The 23628-nt window shown below is 41.6% G+C and overlaps 1 protein-coding gene across 2 annotated transcripts in view; it reads left to right on the plus strand.

The window, feature by feature from the left end:
- The window catches only part of Usp47 (ubiquitin specific peptidase 47), a 91544-nt gene extending 71342 nt beyond the window's left edge, over positions 1-20202 (plus strand). For both annotated transcript variants that reach the window (XM_028768005.1, XM_028768004.1), the window contains 12 exons: positions 126-333; positions 2267-2382; positions 4169-4288; positions 5477-6266; positions 10553-10728; positions 11048-11128; positions 12571-12686; positions 12972-13090; positions 15806-15936; positions 17451-17498; positions 17589-17719; positions 18772-20202. In XM_028768005.1, coding sequence (XP_028623838.1) covers positions 126-333; positions 2267-2382; positions 4169-4288; positions 5477-6266; positions 10553-10728; positions 11048-11128; positions 12571-12686; positions 12972-13090; positions 15806-15936; positions 17451-17498; positions 17589-17719; positions 18772-18946 — 2211 coding nt within the window. In that variant the 3' untranslated portion in view covers positions 18947-20202. The remainder of the gene's footprint in view (positions 1-125; positions 334-2266; positions 2383-4168; positions 4289-5476; positions 6267-10552; positions 10729-11047; positions 11129-12570; positions 12687-12971; positions 13091-15805; positions 15937-17450; positions 17499-17588; positions 17720-18771) is intronic.
- Positions 20203-23628: the final 3426 nt, after the last annotated feature.

Consider the following 23628-nt stretch of genomic DNA (forward strand, 5'->3'; position numbering starts at 1 on the left):
GGTGGAGACAAGAAGGTCAAGTGTTCAAGGTCGTCTTCTTTTGCATAGTGAGTTCAGGGCCAACCTGGGTTACATGTGGTTCTTTCTCAAACTGTTTTTATTTGGGGGGGATTGTGTTTTGCTAGATGATGGATTTAGAAGATGTGATTCCCCTGGATTGCTGTCGCCTGGTAAAATATGATGAGTTTCATGATTATCTGGAACGATCGTATGAGGGAGAAGAAGATACGCCAATGGGGCTGCTTCTAGGAGGAGTCAAGTCCACATACATGTTTGATCTGCTGTTGGAGACGAGAAAGCCTGATCAAATTTTTCAGTCCTACAAACCTGGAGGTAAGCAATTTTATACTCAAGTTATAATAGACTTTAAATTATTGTGATCAAATATTTTGTTCATAGAAGCAAATGATGTAAGTTTTTTTATATGTTCTTAAAGTTACATAATATTGACTGGTTGAGAAGTAGTCAGCGATGAATTTGAAGTTGAGTTCCAGCTTTGCTGGGCTTGTTGGCACATGCTGTGACTCCCAAGAGTAGGGAGGCTGAGATGGGCACATCATAAGTTCAAATGAACACGTTTTAAAAACCTTGTCTGTACACAAAATTTAAATAATGAACAACAGCAACAAGAAAACACCTCTCAATCTTCAGTAGGGTTCCCTTCTTTAATGTGGAGTGCCTGTCGAATGATGTAAAATGCCTTAGTTATCAGTTCAGCTCCCAAGGGACGACCTTGAACACTTGACCTTCTTGTCTCCACCTCTCAAATGCTACGATTACGGGGTATGAGCAGCCATGCTTGGCTTAAATATACTTAATTACCACTTTTCATTATTCCTAAATAATATAAACTATACAATGAGACAGTTGTGTCCTTATCATGTTTATAGTTGTAGGATAAATCATCTCAATTTACTATTGATTTACATGATGACATCTAAACCATAAAATAATTGTAATCATCATAAAAAATTTCCTAATGGATTATAAGTTCCACGAGACCAAGGCTATAAACAGAAAGCACAAATAAATGTGTTTCTAATTCTAATTTCCAGATTCAGAAGGCTTACTAGCTTCCAAAATCAACTGAGTATAGTCCAAAGAACAGTTGGAAGATGGAGGAAGATTAACAGTTAACATTCAAAGTACTGCCACCATCTTTCCCTCTTTCTTCCTTCTCTCTGCTATTCCTTATGAAAGCCATACACTTCCTTGCTTTGTACAGCAATCCTGTCCAAAGTATATTAAGTATACTCATCTCCCAAGAAGCCTGCATGTCTCTCATTTCTGAAACCTTGGTGGTGCTTGCATTAGCCAGACTCTGCACTTTGTATAGAGTCCCTTTAAGAGATTTTTTTCCAAATGGTGTATAAAAAAGACAAAATAATTAAAGAATTACATGAATCAGTAATAAAACCAATGTCTAAAATGTGACGAGGCCATCAAGATGACTCATAGGAGAGAACCAACTCCCATAAGTGTTCTCTCGTGTGTGTGTGTGTGTGTGTGTGTGTGTGTGTGTGTGTATAATATAACCTCTCAATGCAAAATAAATAAATATAAAAAAGATTTAAAACCGACTTTAAATATGGCAATGTATATTAATATTTAAGGATCCATTTCTACTCATTAATCATCAAGATCTTAGACTATTTTGTCATTTAAGTGAACAGTCTAAGGAAAAAAATGGAAATTGACAGTAAAACAAAATAACTACTAAATGGAATGCTTGGCGCCTCTTTTCAAGTGACCTAAATTTAGTTATAAATATGATGTAAAAATGAAAGAAAAAACAGATAAACCACACTAGTTTTGGCATAGAATTTTCCATGGGATTTGAAGTATGTTTTTTAAGGAGAGCAATAAAGTCATGAATGGCTCAAGGGGGTTGTCTTTAAGCAGTCAGTCCTCTGTCTTCTCCGCTAGTATTTATTTTCCAACCTCTACTTTCATGTATGCTTTCAGTGCTTTGGTTTGGTTTTTCTTTGGATCTTTTTGCATATATATTTTACGTTTGATCCTAAGCAGAAGACTAAGAAAAACCTGAATCGTATTTTTAATATTTGTAATATAACAGAGTACAGAGGTCAAAAACACTGCTTTTTAATGAACTTAGATGGACGTAATATAAACCTACTCTATTGGATAATGAGAGCATACTCTCTTTGCCATCTGTTAGAAACACATTTAGAATGCACTACTCATGTAAAACACAGTTTTAAAAAATTAACCTCCAGCTACATTTTTATGTTTTTCAATGTGATAGAAGTGATGGTGAAAGTCCATGTTGTCGATCTGAAGGCAGAGACTGTCGCTGCTCCTGTAACCGTGCGTGCGTATTTAAATCAGACAGTTACAGAGTTCAAACAGCTGATCTCAAAGGTAAGCGGTAAAATTAGACCATGAATATTTTGAGTTCTTGATTCATGCACGGATCACTGTGATAGTTGCAAGTTATAAGTTCTCTCTTAAAGGGGCAATATTCAGAGGCAGAACACAACTGAAGTAGAAAAGGATGCTTCAGGTAGAAGAAACAAACAGCAGCTTTGGGGCATGGGACAGTAGCATTAACCTGGACTGTAGTTTAAACCTACTCTATTGGATAATGAGAGCATACTCTGTGAAGCACACACTATTGGTGTGAATTCAGTTTGTTTCACAGAAGGGCTTTGAACACTAATGGGGCTCTCATTGGTGCAGCAGTAAATAGATTTTTGTTTTTTATATAAATGTTGTAGTGGTATATCAGATGTGTGGTACAAAATGGTAAGTAAGTCCAGTGACAGTAAACTGGTGTTCAAGGTACATGGAAGCTGGGTTTGGGGTCGCTCTGAGAAAGCTGCTTAAATCATTCAGGTAAAGACATATATGGGCAAGAAGCAGATACTGCCAGGCTGTGGTTGTTAAATTTCAAAGGAAGACAGAAGTACAGTGACTTGTGTTTATTATCTACTTTGTAGGCAGGATCTTACTGTATACTGCTGGCTGGCCTCAAATTCATTATGTAGACCAGGCTAGTCTTAAACTCATAAATATCTGCCTGCCTTCAACCCTTGGATGCTGGGGTTAATGGTGTGCACCACCATCCCAGTCCTAAAATGTTTTTTTATTGCATTCATTTATTTTGTAGTATATATGCTTGTACTCTGGCTTAGTGACATGTTAATTGCAACAGTGAGGTGGGCAAGCAGACTTGACAGGAAGTAGGTGATGAATTAAATAGTGCCTTAGAACATAGATCAATTCTGAGTGTTTTGAGTTGGAATGAGATGATGAAAACATTTGGATCTCTTTGGACAAATGAACTGGACTGTGTGAGATAAATGATTGTTCTCTTTCAAGGGTCCCAATCTGTGTACCTTAAGCACACACACAGGTAGAGTCTATCAGCCTTCATACTGTTCAATGACTGCAAGTTTAAAAAGTTTGAAGTACAGTTGTTAGCCCTCTGCCTTATCTTATAGCTCAATATCTGGGGATTTTAATTCCTGTGAAACAGGATTGTCATGACCATCAGTAAGTGTTCTGGTTGTGAGAGATCTTGTGAGGTCTGTCAGGGTTGGTGGCTGTTACTGTGTTTAAGCAGTAACAGCTAAGAGACTCCCATCACTTTTGCCAGTTACATCAAAAGACAAATCATAATGTATTGTCGTACCTGATGGCTAACTTGTGTACACATACATACCAGGTGATCATATGGCTCTATGCATTCAAAATAAGTGCCACATTCAGACATTCAGTCCAATGCAAAATATAAGCACTGAGATTGGATTTTTAAAAAAAATTAAAAAGAAGACACAATAGCATATTAGCCCACCATGATGAAGCTAGTAACTCTCGTTGGGGAAATCCTTAAAGAACAAGTGCAGTCACAGAGTTTTGTCATAAGCAAAAGTCTTGAAAGTTAGAAAGTGTTATTTTGTTCAGTTTATAGCATAAGTAATATGGAGTTGACTAAAAATGTTTCCTTTGAATAACCAAAAATTGTTAAATCTCTACTTTAAATTATTTTTCTCTGATGATTCTGAGTGTCAGGGTACTAGGATTGGCACCTAGGCTCCTGGTGTCCTCAGCATTGAGGAACTCAGCATGTCTTCTCTTTGGAAGTGTCTAAATCCAAGTAGAACTCTTTTGGGATGCACACTCTCTAGGAACACTCTCGTTACAGGCCACACACTTACCTGCAGACTCCATGAGGATAGTCCTGGAGCGCTGCTACAACGACCTGCGCCTTCTCAGCGTGCCCAGCAAGACCCTGAAGGCGGAGGGCTTCTTCAGAAGTAACAAGGTGTATCTTTATCTTTTCATTGTGTCTTCTGTGCTAGTAACAAATGGAGTAAAGCTGAGGATTTATTGTAAGCCTGGCTGCAACCAGTACTGTCCCCGACCATCTGCCTGTCTTAGAGTAGCCTTTCAGTGCACACAGCCTCCCCAAACTTCCTGCCTTTGTCATCCAGTCGGGCTTCTTTCTCTGCCTGACTGAGCCTTGCTGCTGCTCCTTTTACCTCTGCCCAGGAGCACTTTTTCCTGTTTCCCCACCCTCCTTTAGTTGTCAAACTTTGGTTTAACTCACCTTTCTGATTAATCACCTTTTGTGATTAAGTCTGTCTCCTCAGTGACTGTCTCCCTAATTTCCATCTTTGAGTTCTCTTCTAAGACAGTCCTTCACACCAAATCAAAGGTGTACTCAAGAGACTCTCTCACCCTTGTCCCCTTTGCCTGCTCTATGTGCCATTGTTACCATGGCTTGCTTCATGTTGTGGTTCATTCAGACTTTTTCTTGTTGACTATTATTAATTCTGTATTTTCTTTGTGTGTGTGTGTGTGTGTGTGTGTGTGTGTTAATTCAAATGCAGTCTATAGACTGGCAAGAGCACTCATCAGATAAGAGATGCTTGTGGCCAAGCCTGACAACCTAAATTTGATCCCTTGGACATAGATGGCAGAGAGAGAATTGACTACCTCAAGTTTTTTTCTGAACTCTGCATGTGTGCCACACACCCATACACATATATACACTCGTGTGCACAATAAAATATTTAAACCATAATGATAATTTTGGGTAAAGAGTGCCAGAACAATCCTTTCCCCTACTTTTTTCCTTAAATGGTTAACTAATAGTCTGAATTTTTATTAAATATTAATAGCTTTTTATGCAAAACCAAACATATTGTTAATTATTATCAAAATCTATGGTTAATTTTTGCTTTGCTTTGATTGTTTTTTGGAGACAGTGTCTTGTATTTGCCCTTAGCTGGCCTTGAACTCATTATATAGTCCAGGCTAGCCTATGACAATTATCCTGCCTCTATTCCTCAACTACTGAGATTGGGTGTGTATTACCATGCCTGGTCAAATTTCCACATAATGTCACAGATTTTGTAACATACTGTATACTGCCTTTTATTGGTAAGATGTGGAGAGTAAGAATTCTGCTAACATAGTATGGAGTGTAACTCTCTCATTTACTGTTTAGGTGTTTGTTGAAAGCTCTGAGACAGTGGATCACCAGGCAGCCTTCACAGACTCCCACTTGTGGAAACTCCTGGATCGACATGCAAATACAATCCGGTTATTTGTTTTGCTGCCTGAACAATCTCCAGGATCTTATTCGAAAAGGACAGCATACCAGAAAGCTGGCGGTGATTCTGGTAATGTGGACGATGACTGTGAAAGAGTCAAAGGACCTGCAGGGAATCTAAAGTCTGTGGATGCTATTCTAGAAGAGAGCACTGAAAAACTCAAAAGCTTGTCACTGCAGCAGCAGCAGCAACAGCAGCAGGATGGCGACAATGGAGACAGCAGCAAAAGCACTGAGACAAGTGACTTTGAGAATATTGAATCCCCTCTCAATGAGAGGGGCTCTTCCACCTCTGTGGATAATCGAGAACTTGAACAGCATATTCAGACTTCTGACCCAGAAAACTTTCAGTCTGAAGAACGCTCGGACTCAGATGTGAATAATGACCGGAGTACAAGTTCAGTAGACAGTGATATTCTTAGCTCCAGTCACAGCAGCGACACTTTGTGCAATGCAGACAGCACTCAGATTCCTCTGGCCAATGGACTCGACTCTCACAGTATCACAAGTAGTAGAAGAACTAAGGCAAATGAAGGGAAAAAGGAGACATGGGACACAGCTGAAGAAGACTCTGGGACTGACAGTGAATATGACGAGAGTGGCAAGAGCAGGGGGGAAATGCAGTACATGTACTTCAAAGCTGACCCCTACACTGCGGACGAAGGCTCTGGGGAAGGACACAAATGTATGTACTTGAGAGGAAGGCTCTTTGAAACAGTGTCAGTGTGTTTCTCACTTCAGCGTTGATTAGGAATCCAGTACTTAGCTCTAAGACCACCTTACATGGACTGTAAGACATTTGAATTTTCTTTCCTTTGCAGTGCAGTACTTTAGGCAATAATTGCTTCAAGCTAAGTAGAAGAGTATCCAATATTAGGGAAGTCTCTGGTAAGAGTGCCAAGGGATACTTTTAATGTAACATATACTCTCACTACTTAAGAAGCCAAATACTTTAAAGATTTTATTTTTGTTTGAGAAGTTTATATATGCATATTATTGTGTTTTGATCAAATCTACCACCTACTCTCTCTCCTCCGATTCATTCCCTACCCCCACCACCACCACTTTTCCCTACCAACTTCATGTGCTATGTTTAAACCCATTGAGTTCACTTAGTGCTATCTATATATGCATGGGTATAGGGCCATGTGCTGGAGCATGAGTAACCTCTCAGGGGCTACATCACCTAAGAAAACTTGATTCTTCTTTCTCCAGCAGATATCAGTTGCCAGTAGCTCCTCAACTAGGGTTGGGACTATGAACCCTGCCCATCTGTGCTGGGATTTTGACTGTCTTGATCTTGTACAGGTCTTAGGCATGCAGTCACAACCACTGTGAGTTCATGTGTGCAATGGCCTTATCACATCTGGCAAATACTGTTTTATATTTTACTACAGACATCTACTGCTTCTGGCTCTTAAAATTTTAACCCCCCTCTTCTGCAGTGTTCCTCAGCCTTGGAGAGAGTATGTAATGTAGCTGTCCCATTTTAAAGCTGAGTCCTCCATAGTCCTTCATTCTCATACAGTGACCAGTTGTTCTCTATTAATTGCCATTTCTTGCAAAAAGAGTCTTCTCTGATGGAGGTTGAGAGATGTTACTACTCTATGAGTATAAAGGTATAAGTACACAGGGGAAGTTTATGTTCATTGAGTAGAGTGATAGTCCCTTAGGGCCTGTGACCTATTCAGCAACTGGGTTTTGCCCCAGTTAATGGTCCCAATCATGAATTCTGTCGTGTGGAGCAATCTAATCAGAAAGTAGTTATTCCCTTTAATATACGCTGCTGTAGCACCTGGGCAGCACTTGCCAGGCCTGTCCTCACTGTAGCTCACTAGGTTCTCCACCTGGATAAGACAACTGATTCTTTTTCTCCCCCAGTAGCATACATAGAACCTTCCAGCATTTTGAAAGTTAGCCAACAGAGAAGAAACTAGCTCCAGATCAGTACTAGCCTGATTTGTCCATGTCCTATAACTCAAATAAGTGGTATATTTAGCCATAGGATCTTAGTATCAAGTTGTAAAAGGCAACCAAGAGCGGTGGCAGTAGGCTGTGTTACTTGAATGCCTTCAAAAAATGTGTTACTCAGTTTGCAGGGAAAAAAAATAGATCTTTTCTGTGTCTCAAAGCAAACTTTCCCACATCCTTTAAATATCCATATGCAAGGCAAAAGAAACGGGGTTTGAGGATGAGGGGTCATTTGTTACCTGGGTCCCCCCCCCCCCCCCGCACTGGGAATGGAACCCAGTGCTTTACCATTGAGTCATATTCCAGCCCTTTTACTTTGCTCATTTAATAGTAGGCAAGAGACAAACTAGACTTCTGAATGTTACAGATGGGGGGGGGGAGAGAAGAGAGGGAGGAGAGGGAGAAGGAGAGGGAGGAGAGGGAGAGAGAGGGGGAGAGAGGGGGAGAGAGAGATTTTTGTAGCTGGAACATTGTGGCACAAGCCTTTAATCCCAGCATTCAGGAGACAGAGGCAGGCAGGATCTCTGTGAGCTAGAAGCCAGCCTGGTCTATAGAGCAAGTTCAGGACGACCAGGGTGTTACACAGAGAAACCCTATCACGAAAAACCAAAAAAGAGAGAGAGATTTGTCAGTGTAAGCATTTGAGATAGGCAATAACAACAGACATACCTACAATGTAGAACTGTTTGAGATGTAGAACGAACTTTTGGGCAGGACTTTTACAAAACCACTAGCTAGAGCTACCCAGACAGTTAACAAGAAAGCTAGAGTCAAGATACACTTCTTTTCCCAAGTATGAAAATGAAGTAGCTGAAAGTGAAATGCTTATTAGCATTACTTTTAACAAGTCATGTATTAGCCTAGGTTGGTGACATGGGCCTCTTATCCCGGCACTGAGGGGGCAGGGGCAGGAAGATCTCTAGGAGTTATAGATCATCCTTAGCTACATAGTAAGACTCTGTGAAAAAAGACACAAACAAAACATGTTAATACTCCCCTTATGGTTTTAGTTTTCAAAATCTTATATCTCTGAGTGTCTCCAAATTACTAAAGCAAATCCTGGTGTCCTCCATTGAACAGATTAGAAGGCTGACGCTCACAGAGGGTGACCGTCTGGCAAAAGAACGTACATAGATAGCATCTATACAGTGAGCAGCAGAACTGCCACAAAGTAAAGGCTTCTTTCTTTTTTTTTTTTTTTTAACTTAATGGAGGGGGGGTAGATACATGTATATGTGGGGGGGTGTCTGACAAGTCCAGAAGTAGAAATCAGATCACCTGAAACTGGAATTACAGGTGGTTGTGAGCTGCCCTACATGGGAACTGGTCCTCTGCAAGAGCAGCAGCCTCTTAACTGCTGAGCCAACTTTCCAACCCCTGTAAGGCTTCTAATTGAATGTGCATGGTTCCTTTACCTTTGGAAAAGAAACCCTAGGTGTCAGGCCCTAATAGCTGTTAGAAGTAGAAATGAAGAGAGACACCCTGTCAGTAAAGTGCTTGCCTTGCAAACATGAAGACCTGAGTTCAGTATCTAAAACCTATGTGAGAACAAACAAACAGGTATAGTGGCATATACTTGCACTTGGAGTCCCAGTTCTAGCAAGGCAGAAACAGGCAGATCCCTAGGGCTTTTGGAGCAGACAGACAGGCTAGCTAACTCCAGACGAATGAAAAGATCTGTCTCAAAAACGAGAGTGGACTACAAGCAGTACACACACACACACACATACACACACACACACACACACACACAAAGATGAGATTTGGCCCGGTGAGATAGCCCATCAGATAAACATGATTCCTGCTGAGCCTTGATCTGCGTTTGATCCCTGGGGCCCAGTGGTAGAAGGAAAGAACCAACTCCTACAAGTTGCCCTCTGACCTCCACATATACTCTGTCCACTTATACATACAGAGAGAAGTCAATAAATGGGAAAGTGTTTTCTAAAAAGAAAGAAAAGACAATCTAGAAATGAGAAGCCGTGTTTTTTAAATGAAACTAGTCAGTAATAGAAATACATAGATATATTTTTAACTAATGAGCTATAACTAACACCAGAATCCTTTGACATCCATATTATTTGTTTTATAGAAACTCAAGTGTAAACATGTAGACTACTGGACAGAATAATGACAGAAGTATGTTGTGCTAGTGCTTAAGTCTCCATCCAGGGGCCCCCTCAAAAGGCACATTAGCTTGCTTGAGTTCATACAGACCTCTCAGCAGCTGTGTGAAACCTGTTTCCTCTGGTGAAATACCTCATTCAAACAGATTTGGTTGTCTGGGGTCATATTCCTAGTAAGTTATGCTCCTAGGATTCCACTCATATTCTGATGGTAAGCCACCATCTAGTTACCACTGTCAGTTTACTCACAGTGATGCAGTGGTCAGGTCTAGCAGAATTGAATTCACACACAGCACTGTGCTTCTGTGCTTTCATCTTCCATTTTCCCTATGCAAAATAGGAATGGAAGCCAGTGGCTCCCTGCTTCTTGTGGCTAGTGAGCAGAGGCCCAGAACTAGTACCGTGTGAAAGTGGAAACATTTGTGTTTTAGGAGTGACCCTAGAGCAGTAGTTCTCAACCAATGGGAGTAGTCAAATGACCCTTTACAGGAGTTGCCCAAGACCATCAGAAAATACAGATATTTCCATTATGATCTATGACAGCAGCAAAATTACAGTTATAAAGTAGCAGTGAAATAATTGATTGGGGGTCACCACAACATGAGGAACTGTATCAAAGGGTTGCAGCTTTGGGAAGGTTGCAGCCACTATACTAGAAGTTTGATAGATCATACCTATGAAGTCCTCAGTCTGCACCTGGGTTGTTTATATTTTGTTTTGCTGTTTTATTCAGTGTTGTTTATTACCTAAAAATCTAGCCAAAAGAAGAGAGACTTTTTCCTATTGACAGTATAAGAAATGTGGTCTGTTTTATTTAACACTCAAGGGGTTGCTTTCTCATTTTGTTCCTGTTTTGTTTGGTTTTTATACTTAGGGTTGATGGTGCATGTTGATAAGAGAATCACCCTGGCAGCTTTCAAACAGCATTTAGAGCCCTTTGTTGGAGTCCTCTCCTCTCACTTCAAGGTTTTTCGAGTGTACACCAGCAATCAAGAGTTTGAGACCGTCCGGTTGAATGAGACCCTTTCATCATTTTCAGATGACAATAAGGTTGATTGCAATAACCCCTTGTAGAATCAGTCCATTTAATAATGGGTTTGAGACCACCTTGTAGTCCTTTCAGTGAAGACATAGAAAGCCCCCAGGATGGGAGGCTGGCAGCTCCTGGGGGTTTACATTGTCTTTTGCTTGTTCATCCAACAAGCATGGTTAGCTGTGAAGTGTGTGTCAGGTGTAGTTGTAGTGCTGTGGAGTCGGGTTTTCTCTGGGAGCCCGTGAGAGGGGATGGGGAAAACAGACGCTAACAACAGACTGAGCCGAAGTTGCTCTGCTGAGACAGTTTATCTCAAAAAATATTCTTGATTTGTAGATCACAATCCGACTGGGGAGAGCACTGAAGAAGGGAGAGTACAGAGTTAAAGTGTGCCAGCTCTTGGTCAATGAGCAAGAGGTGAGTGACACAAAAGGATACCAACACCTAAGGGTAGAGAGGGCTTCTGGTCATTCATCTCTTCTGCAGTACTCACTTCTGCTAGGATAGTACAAAAGTAACCTGTATTCCAGTGTCTTAGTTAGGGTCTCTATTGCTGCAACAAATCACTGTGACCAAAAAACAAGTTGAGGAGGAAAGGGTTTATTTGGCTTACACTTTCATATTGCTGTTCATTATCAAAGAAGGTCAGGACAGGGACTCAAACAGGGCAGGAACCTGGAGGCAGGAGCTGATGCAGAGGCCATGGAGGTGTCCTGCCTACTGGCTTGCTCCCCATGGCTTGCTCAGCCTGCTTCCTTGTAGAACCCAGAAGCACCAGGCCAGGGTAGCACCTCAGTGGGCTGGGCCCTCTCTCATTGATCACTAATTGAGAAAATGCTTTACAGCTGAATCTCATGGAGACATTTCCTTAACTGAGGCTCCTCTGATGACTCTAGCTTGTATAAAGTTGACACAAAACCAGCCAGTATACCCAGTAAGATCATATTTACAAAATAGGAAACCATGAGTTCGCCCTGTGATGTGTTGTCAAGCTGCTGGAGTAAGCAGGGTTTTTCCTGCATTGAAAAGGAAATGCATAGTTGCTTTCTGGGAAGGCTGGCACTGTACACAAGGTGGTAGCAGCTGACCTATGTGAATGCCTTTTGTGTCCACCGTCATCATGGGTTTAGAGGCATTGCTTCCTGCAAAGACTCAATTAAACCCCATCAGTGATCTCTGTGGTGTAGGTCCTGTTTAGTATTTCCCATCTGTAGATGAAGAATCAGCACAGAGGAGTTAAGTAACCTGCTGAAGCTAACACAGTTCAAATGCTGGATAAAGGCTCTTAGGAGGCTGCTTTAAGAAGTAATCAGAATATTTCAGTTTATCTCATGCATAAGAGTTGGGCCTAATTGCCCAAAGGATAAGAAATATTTCTGAGATGCTCATACATACCGTATAGAGAGCTAGACAACCATGAAAGCTTTGAACTTTTTATACAATGCCATTATTAATTGAACAATGTTTTATCATTCACCTATCATCTTATTTTCACTCACATACCTCTTCTGAGTCCTTTGTTACATGTTGGAAATTCTTCTATTGTAGTCCATGGAACTGTGCCTTTTGCTTTCAGAATAATCATAGTTGTATTACAAATATGAACACATTATTTTAGTTAACTATCATGATAACTCTGAAAGGAAGCTATTGTCCCCAGTTTGTAGCTGAGAAAACTGAGGCATAGGCTATTTAGCAAGGCTGCTCACTGAGCTTATAATTGATGAAACTAATACTGGGAACAAGGAGACAGACTGTCAATCTCAGACCCTTCCTTGTCACACTACCCAGCACAAATATCTCTTTTTAACCCTTGCTTCACTGTGACACAAGCTCTAATCTCGTGTTTACATTCCTAGCCATGCAAGTTTCTGCTAGACGCCGTATTTGCTAAAGGCATGACTGTGCGGCAATCGAAAGAGGAGCTGATTCCTCAACTCAGGGAGCAGTGTGGCCTAGACCTCAGCATCGACAGGTAAGTGAGACCCCGGTGCCAGCTGCTTTCATGCTGCTATGCCTTTTTCCCACTGTGGAGCCAAGGATTGGGAGCATGAAGCAGCTGTGCTAGACATCTCCTTTCCCTAGGAATACAGATATGATGTGCTAGAGGCTGGGCTTCTGCATCACTCCCCCTAAATCTTAATGACTAATAATTATTTTTGTACCTTGAACACAGTTGATTTGGGGTGTCAATTAATGCAACATCTTTAGTTAAATACTTCAAATTATAGCAGTTTTCAGTGTATTATTGTACCTTTAGGTTTCGTCTAAGGAAGAAAACATGGAAGAATCCTGGCACTGTCTTTTTGGATTATCATATTTATGAAGAAGATATTAATATTTCCAGCAACTGGGAAGTTTTCCTGGAAGTTCTTGATGGTATTGTCATTGTTTTATGGAAAAATATCAATTAGAAAGACCATAGAGCTAATAGAAACCTGATCCCGCCGGGCAGTGGTGGTGTACACCTTTAATCCCAGCACTTGGGAGGCAGAGGCAGGCGGATTTCTGAGTTCGAGGCCAGCGGCCAGCCTGGTCTACAGAGTGAGTTCCAGGACAGCCCAGGCTATAAACAGAAACCCTGTCTCGGAAAAACCAAAAAAAAAAAAAAAGAAAGAAAGAAAAAAAAGAAACCTGATCCCAAGTTGAGTTGTGACAGGTACCTTGTACAGTGCCGTAGTGCTGTCCTGGTCAGCCTCAGGCCATGGCTCTAGGGATGGTCATGATTCTTGCCCTGTCCCTCAGACTCTCCCTTTTTTCTTGTCCCTAACATAGCTGTTTGCATTATTTTTAGAAGATATCTCCTGTCTTTTTCTTTCTGATATTTCTTCTTTTCTCTCATTTTCTCTTACATAAAAATTGTCATTTAAAAGTTAGATGTTGCTGGGCAGTGGTGGCGCACACCTTTAATCCCAGCACTTGGGAGGCAGAGACAGGTGGATTTCTGAGTTCGAGAGTTCGAGGCTAGCCTGGTCTACAGAGTGAGGTCCAGGACAGCCAGGGCTACACAGAGAAACCCTGTCTCCAAAAACCAAAAAAAAAAACCAAAAAATAAATAAATAAATAAAAGTTAGATGTTTTTCATTTTTCAGGAAATTTTGTTGGTGTTTTCTCAGACATTCTTGTTATTTCCTTTATAATTGTCTCATATTTATGTTGAGAATATGCTACTGAAAATGTTAAGCAGCTTTGTTAGTGACCTGGACCACTGACACTGCAGGATGCTATCAGCAGGCAGGAGAGCTTAATGGCAGAAGCTCAGTCTCCACTGAGGGTAGAGGTCAAGATGTTAGGATCTGTTTCCTTTCTTCTTGATCTTATGGAGGAGGTGTATCTTCTGTTTGGTGAGCTAGCTACCTTTGGCTTGTAGCTAGATATCATACCCCCCAACTTTGTTTTAATCTCCACATTGTAGTCTCCATGTGGGCTTGTTTGTGCCCAAACTTTTCCCCCTTTGTAAAGTACACTAATCATCTTGAATTGAGGTCTACCCTAATGAGCTTATTTTGATTCCATAATTATAATAAGGTTATATTCTGAGTTATTTGAAACTTGAACCCCATGTCTTTTAGAGTAAGCAGCTGGGCCCATGACAGTGACCTGGAGCAGCGCTTGTGTCCAACACAAGCCCACTTTCAGCACTGGGACCAACTAAACTCTTGAAAAGTAGTGAATGGAGAGTTGGCTTCTGGGAGGTCACACTGAAGTAAATAGTTAGCTCTGTCTATGTCTACAATCTAGAAAGTAAGATCACGATAGTTCTTAGAGAATTCAGTATTCCTTCTTACTGGCTCTTTCTAATCTAAAATAGCTTAAATTTAACAAGGTAAACTTCCAATTACTTTACAAGGTAACTAGGGAAGCAAAGAACTACCAGGGCACCAGGCAAATGCTGCATGCAGGTGTTCTTGGGATACCTGGGGCCTGAGAGAATAATAGCCATGTCTGAGCTGACTTAAACAGGATCATGAAGGTCACAGAAATAGGCCAGTGCCACAGGAGTTGGCGTCAGGTAGATCAGATAATCTGCTTTATATCATGTCTGTACATGATACATTTTAGCATCAAAATAAATGGGTAAGAAATGAGTCATGTGATTAAACCCCAGCAGCATTTATTCAACTATAATTTACCAGATGCTGCTAGTCTCTGGTGCTATAAACATGAATAAACTAGAGACTGTCCCCACATGCTAAGTCTGGTAGGGCTGGATCTGCAGGTGTATCACTTATAAATTGCTAGTTGCTAAGAGACTATCCACAATAGAAACTGCTTGTACATCTACCAGAGAGGTGAACGACAGGTGGATTTTGAAGAGCCACTGAGTTTTAGATTCAATGAAAGACGAATTGATGTTAGTTTGGATCAATAGAGAAAAAATGAAGATGGCTTGACAGTCATTTAGATTGGACTCGGCGCTACTGGCCCTGGGGGAGCAGCTTGGAGACCTAAAGGGGAGAGTGACTGAGAAAGCAGTCGGTTAGGGCCCTGATGGGCAGAAGGTGGCTGGGGAGAACTGTCTTCTGAGAGGGGAGGGGGGGTGTGTGCATCTGCTTTAAAAGAAAGAACATGCTCAGCTACTCTTGCAGAACACTGGCTACTCTTGCAGAGGACACAAGTTCCCGTTCCTAGCACTCACACAGTACCTCTCAACCGTCCATAACTCCAGGTCCATATAATGTTCTCTTCTGACCTCCAAGGACACCAAACGTGCATGTGGTACACAGATACACATGTCGGCAAAACACCCATGCACATAAAATCTATACATAAATTCTTTAAAGAGACTGAAGAAATAGCTCAGTGGTTAAAAGCTCATGCTGCTCTTTCAGAAGACATGAGTTTGAGTCCCAGCATCCACATCAGGCAGCCCAACAGCATTTTGCAATTTCATCTTCAAGTGACTCCAATACCTTCTGGCCTCTATGAGAACCTGTGTACATGCGCGCACACACACGCACGCACAAGCACACACACACACACACACAAATAAAATTTGTAAATTCTTTTTGTCTAGTTAGGAACTACAGGAAGAGTAAGATTATAAGCCCTTAGAGAAAGCAGACTGCTGGGTATAATCCTGGATGTTTTTAGGTGCAGAGAAGATGAAGTCCATGTCACAGCTCGCCATTTTAACAAGACGGTGGAGGCCTTCAGAGATGAAGTTGGATCCTTTCCAGGAGCTTGTGTTGGAGAGCAATAGTGTTGATGAACTTCGAGAGAAGGTAAGTTCATTATGAGGCAATACATGTCTTTCTGTGTTATCTAGGAAGTAAGTACCAGCTACTGATGGCATGAGTCTTCCTTGATCTCTGTCATAGGTTGTACCACGAGGGTCACTTGAGCTCCTTATGCTTTGAAATTACTTTGTTTCATTTGTCTAGAGGAGAACCTTCACTTTTCATTATTTTGCCAACTTTGTCCTAAGTATTTAAAATTAGCTAGACGCTAATAAACTGCTGTATGGCTAAATAAACAAAGGAAAGAGAATTGAATAGAGAGTCTGGGCCATGCTACTCTGAACAGACCTTGTGACATCTGGTCACAGAAGCTAAACAGACTTCAGCGAGGTTGGCTCTTAAAGAGAGTTGAATAGAGAATGAAGATGTGCTTTGCATGTCACAGCAATTAAGGAGGCTAGGGGAGGAGGAGTTGCCTTCTCCATCAGTAGTGGTACTGCCTCAGTGGGCATTTTCTAGAACCTTTCATTCCCATAATGCATCCCTGAAGTTCCCACACTTAAGAAGTCACTCAGTTACAGTTTCCTGAGTTTAATTCCCCAAATAATTCTAAATTTATTTATATGTGAAATAAAGGAAAATGATACATGTGCTTCTTAAATATTTGGAGAAAAATACTTCTAATCATAATGCTAAAAGCCAGAAAAAGGATTCACCATATAAAAGCTTAAATGTTCCATGTGATCCCAAGTAGTAATTGTTAGCTTACAAACTTAGCTAGAAGACAAGAAAGACAAGAAAGTATTGAAACTTTGTGGAACATGATGGCCCTGTGATAGGGAATTGGTTTGGTTGAGATGGAGTCTTACTCTGTATACCAGGCTGGCCTTGAACTCATAGAAATCTCTGGCCTGTGTCTCTCAGCATTGAGATCAAGGGCATGTGCCACACTTACTGATGCCCCTTGTTTAAAAGCAGTCACTGTCTTAACAAAGAGAACATAAGCAGCTTAATCTTTAGGTGGGCAAAGGACAGAAGCAGGCAATTTGTAGAAGAAAAGCAAAGGCAAAGTATAACCTCCTTTTGAGCTCTTCACTTGGTGAGGATCTAGAAAGTCAGAAACTTAGAAAATTGACTTGTCCAGCTTTCCCAGGGGCGGACTGTATCGCTCTGGTACGTTTTCAGAGTAACAGATGTATAGGTGCTGTCAGCCTCTCAGAGGAGCAGAACTGCACACTCTCCAGTAGGATCCATGAGGGTACTCTGGATTCTGGGTTTCCGCATTGGCCATGGGCAGTGAGTGTAGAGAGAGCTCAGAGTAGAACTTTGTGCTTTTGGAAATGTATGAATGTGGTAAGTGGGTCTGGAAGGAGTGTGCTAGCATGTTCTAGGGGCATGAGTTTACGTGGTGGGCAGAGAAGTGGGTTTCACTGCTCTAATTTTTGAATATCAAATATATTAGTTTTAAATCCTGCTAAATTTGTTTCAGAAGAAAAGGAAAATAACTTCTTGAGAAAATTATTTTTAAATAACTTACATGTGACTTTTTTTTTTCCTAGCTGAGTGAAATCAGCGGGATTCCTTTGGAAGACATTGAATTTGCCAAGGTAAAGCCTGAGAACGTTTGCATCCCAGTGCTGGTGTGCTGTAAGTGCAGTTCGAGCTGTGATTCATGAAGTTCTTCTTTCTCTCCTCAGGGTAGGGGAACCTTCCCCTGTGATATTTCTGTCCTTGATATTCATCAAGATTTGGACTGGAATCCTAAAGTCTCTACCCTGAATGTTTGGCCTCTTTATATCTGTGATGATGGTGCCGTCATATTTTATAGGTAAAGTACAATAATTTTGTTGTTGCTAGTGCCAATGTATTTGTGGTGTTGTATCTTTACAGGGCCTTTGATATAGCAGTGCTGAGCAGTAGAAATACAGTGAGTGCTGCACATCACAGCTTGAACCTGGAGTACCTTAGTTAAATTAGGAAAAGAAACACCATGAGCTGCCACACACCAGTGACCCCAGCAACAGAGAAGGAGAGGCAAGAGGATCAGGGTTCAGAGCCAGTATCTGCTATAAATAGATTTGAGACCACCCTGGGCTACATGAGACCCTATCTTAAACCATTCCCTAAAGAAAAATAATAAATGAGGGAGAACAGACAAGATGGCCTAGCAGGTAAAGGCACTTGCCACCCTAGAACTCACATGGTGGAAGGAGAGAAACAACTCCCCTAAGTTGTCCTCCAACGTCTACATACATTCCATGACACATATGTACCCATTCACAATAACACATAACAAATAAATATGAAAAAAAAAACAATGAGATTAATTGTAACTGCAAGAAATTCTTTTAATCCAGTGCATACAAAACGTTACTACAGCATGCCACTGACATGATTCTGGGGTAGCTTACATTCCTTCACTTGTACATGTCTAAGAGATATTGTGTCTCACACTCCAAGCATGGCTCCATGTGGACAAGACATACCTCAGATGCTGTCTAGCTATTATGTTGGACAGCACACATACAAAGGAAAATAGTCTTTGGAACCTGGAGTTCAGATCTAGCCTTGTTGTTTTCCTGGCTCTTATCTGTAAAATGGTAACAGTGCTGTCTTTGCTGAGAATTCAGGCTATTTCCTGGAGCTACTGTTTGTTGTAATTAGATGTCAGCAATGCTGATTGTATACTTTTAATACTCACATGAGATGATTCTATGCCATTTTAAGAAATGAGTTCTGTGCACATGTGATTTCCATTAGCAACCTAGTACATCCTAGTGTATCAGAGCAAGAGGAAGAACACCATGGAATTGAGATGTAAGTGAACAGTGAACAGAGTAAGTGGCCAATTGGACTGATGCATTTGTGTTTTACATAAAGGGATAAAACAGAAGAAGTAATGGAATTGACAGATGAGCAAAGAAATGAATTGATGAAAAAGGAAAGCAGCCGACTGCAGAAGACAGGACATCGTGTGACATACTCCCCTCGTAAAGAGAAAGCACTCAAGATCTACCTGGATGGGGCACCAAATAAAGATGTGGCTCAAGACTGACTGCCAGTGTAGCCTTTCCCCTGAGGGCTCATTTAAGTAGATGGTTCACTACTGCTGGGTAGTGCCATTTTGGCCGGACATGGTTTGGGTAACCCCATGACACCAGCACTGATTGGACCGCCCTTCACCAATCAGAAGCTCAGTGCCCACTGGGCCACTGTCTTGACTTGGAATCATGTTGTGCACTATGGTCAGATGTACTGTAAAGCCAAGGATGTGCAAAGAGAGACAAGCAAAGCCTGCTACTATGAAGGGAGGGGGACAAGTAGATTCATTGATTGCGGACAAATGTGCACATAGCCGCTAGTAAAACTAGCCTCAAACAGGATGCTCCTAGCTTAATAATAAAAGCTGTGCAAAGGCCATGAATGAATGAATCTTCTGTTTATTTCATTGATACACACATTACCTCATTGACAGTTCAGAAGCAAATGCAACTGTGTTGACTTTTGAAAAGCAGCAAAGAGGAGCTGAAGGAGTTCTTAGAACCAGCGTAGCCCGCAAAGGAATTAGGAAGGCTTGTTCTTATTTTGTTTGACTTTTTACAAAGTATTAAGAACCATAGGGAGACAGCCCAACATCTGTTTCCTTGGGCCACGCCCAGTAGGTGTGCTCAGCTGCTACAGGTTTGTGATTAGAACCAACTGTCTGTAAGCTATGATGTAGAGAATGTCTCCCTCCTTCACTCGGCATGTAAATACAGCGGTCCTGTTTGTTCTCCCAGTTGTAGCTCCGCTGTCTGCCAAGTTTCTTTGCCTCTCATTCGTCATGTACATTTGTGTACACTGAAGCTTAGCAGTTTGTCTATGTACTCCTCCTTGAGACTCTATAGGATGTATTTGCTCGTTAATGAGGGTTCTCTGTTCAGTAGCTTCAAGATCTTTTCTCTGTACATTTATTTTCAAAGAATTGCTTCAAGTTTGAGTCTTCTGGTATGCTTGTAAAGTCCCATTTTAATTTTTAAGAGTCGATTTGTAGTTCTGTAGTTTAACTTTGGGGAACCATCTGCCCATCATATGGAATAAAGTTTCTCGGGGGCCTTGGTGTAGACTTGGTGCCACATGATTCATTGCAGAGTGTGCTAGAGTCAGCAGGCTTCTTCTGCTCTGCTAAGTACAACTTCAAAGAATACAATTCTACATAAACTTTGAAATACTATCTAATTTATAAAAGTCAATAAAAGGTTTTGGTAAAACTTTTTCATGCAAGATGCTGTTTACAACAATGAACATGCCAATAAAACATTTGTTCATGTTGCTGTGTTATCTTAATCATTAACCTTGGGGGACAACAATGAATTTGGGTACAGGATAGATTTGTCATCTTTAAATACAGCACTTTGTTACCTGTACGGAATAAGTATCTTATTCTGTGATGAAGTATATTTATAGTGAAGTTGTCAGATCAAAAGATGTATTTAACTTCCTGGATATTTCAGAATCAGATTTTTACCTTTTTTTTTTCTCTTTAAGAAATAATGAGAATATTAGCAAATGTTGACTCTTTGGTTTGAGTATAATTAACAATTCTGTCTAAAAGTCTCTTGGATCTGGTCCAGGCCTTCTTACTAGGGACCTGGGTATCAATCCTCCCCAGGACTGGCTTCCTGGAAAGCAGTAGAAGCCAGCTTGCCAGCAGAGTGGACTTGGTTGCCTTGGCTCTAGTCTAGCATAGTGTCCCTCCACGACTGGCAGAATTCTTCCCATTTGTTGCTCCTTCTTGTGCCTTCTGTTCTGGGTCTGTTGCTGCTGTGTGAGTCATTGCAAGCATATTGCACGCAGAAAGAATAGAGGAAATGCTTCATAGAAAAGGAAGTTTAAGAGCTCACTTCTCAGTGCATGGGAGTAAGTGAAAGCAAGGAGCAAGGACATTTTCACAGTGTAGTCAGAAATAGGATGCCGCTGCTACTGCGGTTCAGCCCCTCTGAGCTTCCAAGAAGTAGTGGACTCTGAAGCCTGCAGTAGCCTGTCTCCTGAGCCTGAGGCAGGCCACTAGGTATTGAGTTGTGACCCTTCTCTAGGGATCACAGAAGTTTTGAAGGGCTTTTATGCAGGTCAGATGAATTTGTGTTAGCCAGGTGCAGACTTTTAGAACCACGTAGCTGTATTTCTGAGGCCCTGGCTAAGGTGAAGGGCATTCTAGTCAAGGATCCACAGCTCTGATTTCACTGTTAGGTCCTATTTAGCGAGTCTCCAGAGGCTTGTTTGCTGAAAGTCCACTTCTCAAACCAAGAGAATATATGTAAGGCACAGTAATTGTGACAGTGTGAAGGAGCCTACACTAGAGTGCTAATGCCTTGTAGTGAAAAGTGTGATACAATTAGGAAGATGGATGATCCCAGGCCCGGCTGAAGAGTAAACAGAAGAGCCATTGGTTGCCAGCCTTGCTGTGGTGTATAGTGGCACACCCATGGTGGGAAGCAGATAGCCTGATGGTCTGAGCCACTTGAGAGCCCAGCATCACAGCAGTGTAGTGGCTAGGAAGTCCATACTCCAGAATGCAGTGAGAATCTCCCTGCTGGGTTCTAGGATTTTCTTGGTAGTTGGCTATTGTCATTCTCCTTCTGGATTCCACCTCTGCTCAGCAACAAAGACCTCACAATTCCTGAACCTAAGACTTGTAAGTTATAGTCTGTCTAGTAATATGGATCCTTATTCCAGCCAAACAGTTCTGTATAGTTTTTTAAAACCATACAGTACTTTGGTCACTAATAGTCCCTTTTAAAAGCCATGAATCCAAAAAAAATCAAATGCAAAATAGTATGTGTGCCATTTTCTAGGAGGCTAGTAAATGGCCTGTGTCCAATTTGTAGCACAAAAGAGGCTTTTAGACCCCTCACCTGAATGTGCATGAGAATTTGAAGATGTTCCTTCAGGGCAGCCAGTGTAGAAGGAATCATTCCTAGATCTGTGTTTTCCCCAAGTTGGGTTTTGGAAGCTACCAAAACCATGGGATAAACTCTTCATTACTGTCTGTGGTCATTTAGAGAATGCAGGGACCAGCCTGGCTAAGGTAGGAAGACAAATGAGAGCTAAGAGAGGTGCATTGCTCCTGCCACCACCACTACTAACCATCCCAGAGAAGTTGATCAGGACAGGTTTGAACTGGGAATTAACTGGTGCACCCCATCCCCAAATTACTGGAAGATAGCACCCCTTTCTGCTTTTGAGTGCTGCCAACTTCCCCATACTATAAGCACACTTAAAATATTGAAAAATCTCACTGCTCATATAGCCTGCTTGTGTTAGTTTGTGGAAGTACAAGAAATGGTGTTTTTTCTAGTAACTAGACTGGCCTGTTGAATGAGCCCACTGGGAAGCCTGTTCTCAGTGTAGTCTGTAACTTGTATTGCTTTGTATTATTGCAACAGTATGAGCATTGTATCATTCATCCAAAAATAGTGTGCTTCCTAGCATACACTATGGTCCTAAAGCTGCCAGATTCAGGATGCAGGGAAGAGAGGTATGGTCTACCTACCTGTGTCTCCTCTTCCTGTACCACCACTGATGGCAGGTGGGAAAGAGATGACTATGCTCATGAACAGCCATCTGCAGTGAGGTCACTGTTCTCCCCTAGACACCTAATGGTAGACCTCCATAGGTCCCATCAACAAAAGACACAACTATTCAAACTTGACCTCACCTTTTGCCTCCACATATATACACCTAGATGCACACATCCATATGAACACCTACATGCAGGTATGTGCACACGTGCATGCACACACACTATTCAGAAATAGTTATGACCAGGATTGCATTTGTTCTTCTAGATCTCAAACTCCGACTTCTGTGCTAAACAGAATAACTCACCCAGATATGTCCAGGGCCCAAAACAGGATCCTGGGAACCTTGTGCATCACAGAGGCTGAAGATGTGATTCATGGTCAAGGACCTCATCAGGGTAAAGATCATCCTGTTCATGTGGGCTCCATCTGCTTACATAAGCCCTTGAGAGTGGAGAACTTTTCACTGCAGAAAGCCTGAGGAGCTCATTACTCCTGGGTTTGAAGGAGCTTGTGTAGTTTGGCTGTGAAATGTCACCTGAATGTGTTACTCTTCTATTACTGTAATAAAACACCAGGACCAAAGGCAACTTCAGAGTTTATTTTGGCTTACAGTTTCTGAGTCCATGTTGGCAGTGTGACATGGCAGCAAAGCAGGAAGGTGTGCAGCAGACAGTGACATTAGATAAGACTGTATAACCTCAATGCCTGCCCCCAGCGACATGCTTCTTACAAGGCTACACTGCCTAAACCTCCCCAAACATAATCACCAGCTGGGGACCAAGTGTTCAAATGTCTAAGACTACAGGAGACAGTTCTCATTCAAACAAACATTACCCATTTGTTTTTGAACACTTGGTCCTCAGCCTGCAGCACTGTCTTGGAAGGTTGTGGAACATCAGGGAAGTGGAGCCTTGCTGCCAGAAGTGGGTCACTGGAGGTGGGCCTTGTAATTTGTACCATTTCCCATTGACTCTGCTTCCTGATAGGAAAGTCATGTGACCAGTCACCTCTATTCCTGCAGTAATGCCTGCGAACATCATGGACAATTCCTTCAAATTCTAAACCTTGCCTCGCCTCCCTGAGTCGCTCTTGCCAGGTACAGACCAGCCATAGAAATAAGAAAAGTCAGACATGGACTGTGAGTCAAGGAATGCCTGCCAGCTTAAAGGCCGAC

Source organism: Grammomys surdaster, unplaced genomic scaffold (assembly GCF_004785775.1).
Source record: "Grammomys surdaster isolate TR1022 unplaced genomic scaffold, NIH_TR_1.0 184, whole genome shotgun sequence".
Classification (NCBI taxonomy): domain Eukaryota; kingdom Metazoa; phylum Chordata; class Mammalia; order Rodentia; family Muridae; genus Grammomys; species Grammomys surdaster.